At 50.2% G+C, this 4,012-nt stretch overlaps 1 protein-coding gene across 5 annotated transcripts in view; it reads left to right on the top strand.

Moving 5' to 3' along the window:
- The window catches only part of Ercc1 (excision repair cross-complementation group 1), a 36,671-nt gene that overhangs the window by 22,057 nt on the left and 10,602 nt on the right, over nucleotides 1–4,012 (top strand). The window contains exons 1-2 of one of the 5 annotated variants that reach the window (XM_005412522.2): nucleotides 1,874–2,037; nucleotides 2,411–2,522. The exons of 1 other annotated variant lie outside the window; for it this stretch is intronic. In XM_005412522.2, coding sequence (XP_005412579.1) covers nucleotides 2,418–2,522 — 105 coding nt within the window. In that variant the 5' untranslated portion in view covers nucleotides 1,874–2,037; nucleotides 2,411–2,417. Of the gene's footprint in view, nucleotides 1–1,873; nucleotides 2,067–2,162; nucleotides 2,262–2,285; nucleotides 2,294–2,410; nucleotides 2,523–4,012 lie in introns of those variants that run through there. 3 more of the 5 variants (XM_013508710.1, XM_005412523.2, XM_005412524.1) reach the window with 3 other exon arrangements.

Below are 4,012 nucleotides of genomic sequence, written 5' to 3'. Positions count from 1 at the left end.
AGGCTGAGGCAGGATGATTGTTGCAAGTTCGAGACCAGCGTAGGCTACAAAGTGAGTTTAAGGCCTGAAGTACATAGCGAAACTCTGTCTCAAAGGACAAAAAAAAAAAAAAAAAAGAAAGACTAAACAACAACAAAACAACAAAAATCCCAAAAAAACTGAAGCCCTAAACCCTCAGTGCTTCACTATGTGAACTTAATTGGAAACAGGGTCTTTATGGAAATCATTAGATTAAAATGAGTTCATTAGGGTGGACCCAATCCAATATGACTGGCATACTTATACATTTTTTTTTGTATTTTTTGTATTTTGAGGCATGGTCTTGCTATGTAGTTGTGGCTAGACTTGAACTCACTGTATAGTCCATGCTGGCTTCAAATTCATGGCAATCCTCCTGCCTCAGCCTCCTGAGTGCTGGGATCACAGATATGAGCCACCACACCTGGAGGAAAGTATTTTTTAAAAAGCAATAATATATATACATACGCACGGCCTTAGAATTTGCAAGATCTCTTAAAACAACACACTAAGGGGAAAAGCCAGGAGGAAATAGCGTGAATGAACACTAAAAAGTCCAAATAGATGGGATGTAGTGGTGTGCTCTAGGAACCTTAAGCAAGAAGATGGAAAGTTCAAGCCCAGGTTGGGCAATTTGGTTGTTTAAGGAGATCTCATCTCAAGTGAAAGGAAAGGAAGGAAGATAGGTAGGGTGGAAGAGCTGGGAAGGCAGATCATTGGAAAGGATCTGGGTTCAATACCCAATCCTGAAAAAGGGAGGAGAGAGAAGGAGAGGGAGAAACTTCTACATAAAATTAAAAAGTTAAAATAGAGCACGGGGCTGGGGGTTTAGCTCAGCGGCACAGCACCTGCCTGGCAAGCCCAAGGTCTTGAGTTCGATTCCCGATACTGGAAAAAAAACAAAAAAACAATAAAAATAAATAAAAATAAAAAATAAAATAGAGCACAAACGAAGGCCAGGCATGGAAATGCACACCTGTGATCCCAGCACTTGGGAGGCTGAGGCAGAGGGATTACTATTTGAGGTCAGCCTGGACTGCACAGTGAGTTCAAGGACAGCCTGAGCTACATAGCGAGACTGTCAAAAGAAAAAAAAAAAAAAAAGCACAACGAGGAGGAAACACATTCAATATATGGAGCTGACTAAGAATTAGAAGTGGGATCCAAAAAGTACTCTTATAAATTAATCGCAATAAAAAGGCATCTAACCCATTTAAAAAATGGGCAAAGGATATGAGCAAGCAGCTCCTGGAACACAAATACACAAGACCAATAACCTCACTCAGAAATGTCCTATTTCCTTAGTAATCAGGGAGCTACGAGTCGGAACAGTGTGATACTACTCTCTCAGGAAATGACTAAGACTAACTCATCCCCAGGCCCACTTCCGATGTCCCTTCCTCCTGCGCCGGCCAGGGTCAGGCGCCCCCACCCACCCATCCCACTGCCCTGTGGGGTTTCCAGCCCAGCGCTGCCCGCGGGGGTCGTCACGTCTCTCCCACTGGACTGGACGCCCCCAGTGTCACTAGCACAGCCCCGCGCGATACCGGGAATCCGGGAGGCGCTTGGGGGACTGTGTGGAGTAAATGAATGAATGGGGAAACTGAGCCCAAGTCAATCGAAGACTGGGATTCAAACTCAGTTCTCTCCGTACTGGGGAAGGGGTAGCTAGTTTTATCTCCGGACGCCTCTTCTCCAATGAGCCCTTTCTGGATCCGGGGAAGACTGCAGGCGTTCAAGAGGGTAGTGGAACTCAACCCCTTGGCCCTTGAGACTCTCAATCTCATAGACCACGCCTCTTTCTTCCCCCAACCTCCACAGTCCTCCATAACCATAGAGAGCAGCGCAGGGCCATACCCTCTCTATGCTCTACCCCAGTAGAGAGCAGTGAGGCAGACCGTGGGCCAGAGAAGCCGGAAGTGCGGGGACCCAGGGGGTAGGTTGGGCGAGCTGGAGGTGGAACGCCTTGATTCCCCTGCATTTTTTTTCCCCCCCGCTTCTGGGCCTGGGGTCGAGCAGGTGAGTTCTCGCAGGACTGAAACCCGGAGGTATCAGCTAGATGGGCAGGAGGTTAGAGACCATGGGAGGTGATTGGCAGCCATGCAGGCCAATCAGTGTAGTGTCTGAGAGACTGCTGTGGCCCGGAGCGGGAGTGCGTCCCGGCGCCGGGCCAGCAACCGGCGGGGTTAGCGGGGGCGGGGCGAATAGGTCCAGGGGCCCGCGAGAGGCGTGGCGATCCTAAGGTAGGCGGGGCTTTAGGAGCCGTGGGCTCCTGGTACTAGGGCCTTGATGCTAGGGAACGCGGAAATTTCACTCGGGGGGACGGGTGTGAGTGGGGTTTCTGCTGGGAGAACGGATGCACGAGCTCCTGCCTGCATGTCTTCCCTCTCAGGCCCCAGATGGACCCTGGGAAGGACGAGGAGGGGGCGCCCAAACCTGCAGGGCCACCTGCGAGGAAGAAGTTTGTCATTCCGCTGGACGAGGATGAAGTGCCTCCTTCGGGGGTAGGACGAGGCAGTCGGGGGCCGGGTTACTGTTAAGAGACTGGGGGCAGTGAGGGACTGAAGTTGGGCAGAAAATGGCTTTTGGAGCACATTTGGGTTAGAGTTGGGGGCTTGAGTCCCCATGGAAAACAGCCCTTTTTCATCTTACAGGTCACAGTTTTGCCATCTGTAAAATGACAGGGTAGTGCCGGGCATAGTGGTGAACACCTGTAATCCTAGCACTCAGAAGGCCGAGGCAGGAGGGTCGCCACAAGTTCAAGGCCAGCCTGGACTGCATAGGGAAACCCTGTTTCAAAAAAACCCAAAAGCCCAGACAAGCAAACAAAAAAAACAGGCTGGTTCTAAGAGAGGGCTAAGGCTGTGGCTGAAAACATGCAGGTAGCAGGTGGCCTCGTGTGTTTTTTCTTTTGTAAGGTTCTGGAGATCGAACCCAGAGCCTTTGCACTGAATTACATCCCAGCCCTTTTTTATTTTTAACTTGGAGGCCGGGCCCTGCCATGTGTCTTATATGGCCAGCACCTTGGCTTTTCGATATGAATTTGTGGCTGATGTTTAGGAATTGGGAGATTTTGCAAATACAGGAGAAAGAAAAGAAAGAAAGAAAAGGAAAAGAGAGGCTGTGTGTGGTGGTGCATGCCTGTAATCCCAGCACTAGGGAGCCTGAGGCAGGAGTATCATTGCGAGTTCGAGGCCAGTCTGGATGACAAAGTGAGCTCAAGACCAGCCTGAACTGCATAGCGAGACTGTCTCAAAAAGACAAAAAAAAAAAAAAAAAAAAAGAGAGAGAGAGAGAAAGAAAGCAAGCTGCATTTTGACATCTTTTGGTATTTTTTAAAAAAATTATTATAAGATAGGTTCTCCCTATGTAATAGTGCAGGCTAACCTTGAACTCTGTGTGGCCCAGGCTGGCCTTGAACTCACAGTGATCCTCCTGCCTCAGCTTCCTGAGTGCTGGGATTACAGGTGTGCGCCACCATGCCCGGCACTGTTGGTAAATTGAAAGATCTCACAACACTGAAAGCATCCCACAGGACAGAAGTTAGGTGGTGCTGAATATTGCCCACCTGTGTGCTTATGCAGGGAAAGAAAGGGGCGAAGGATATGGGATGTGCTGGGGGAGGAGCCCCTGAGATAGGAAGGGCAAGGAGGTGACCTCTTGGCAGGGGCACAGAAGAGGTGAGGGCGTGGGCAGTGTGGACATGTGGGAGGAGCTGGCAAGGCCAGTGCAAGGGCCCTGAGATCAGAGGGAGCCTGAAGGGTGGGAGAGCAAAGAGGTGGTGAGTGGGGCTGGAGCACAGAAAGTGAGGGGGAGAGCTGGGAAATTTAGAGGTGGCACAGATCTGCAGCCTGGTGGGCTGTGTGACAGCTTAGGCTTTTACTCTGAGGCGGGAGCCACTCATGGCCTGTGGGCAGAGGAGGGACATGGTGACTTTGTGTTGAGAACATACTTGTGGGGCAAGCAGGTGACTTCAGTGGTTCAAGGGTGAGAC

This window comes from Chinchilla lanigera, unplaced genomic scaffold, assembly GCF_000276665.1.
Source record: "Chinchilla lanigera isolate Chin_1 unplaced genomic scaffold, ChiLan1.0 scaffold00154, whole genome shotgun sequence".
NCBI classification, from domain to species: domain Eukaryota; kingdom Metazoa; phylum Chordata; class Mammalia; order Rodentia; family Chinchillidae; genus Chinchilla; species Chinchilla lanigera.
This window is presented reverse-complemented; position numbering and strand designations above follow the sequence as displayed.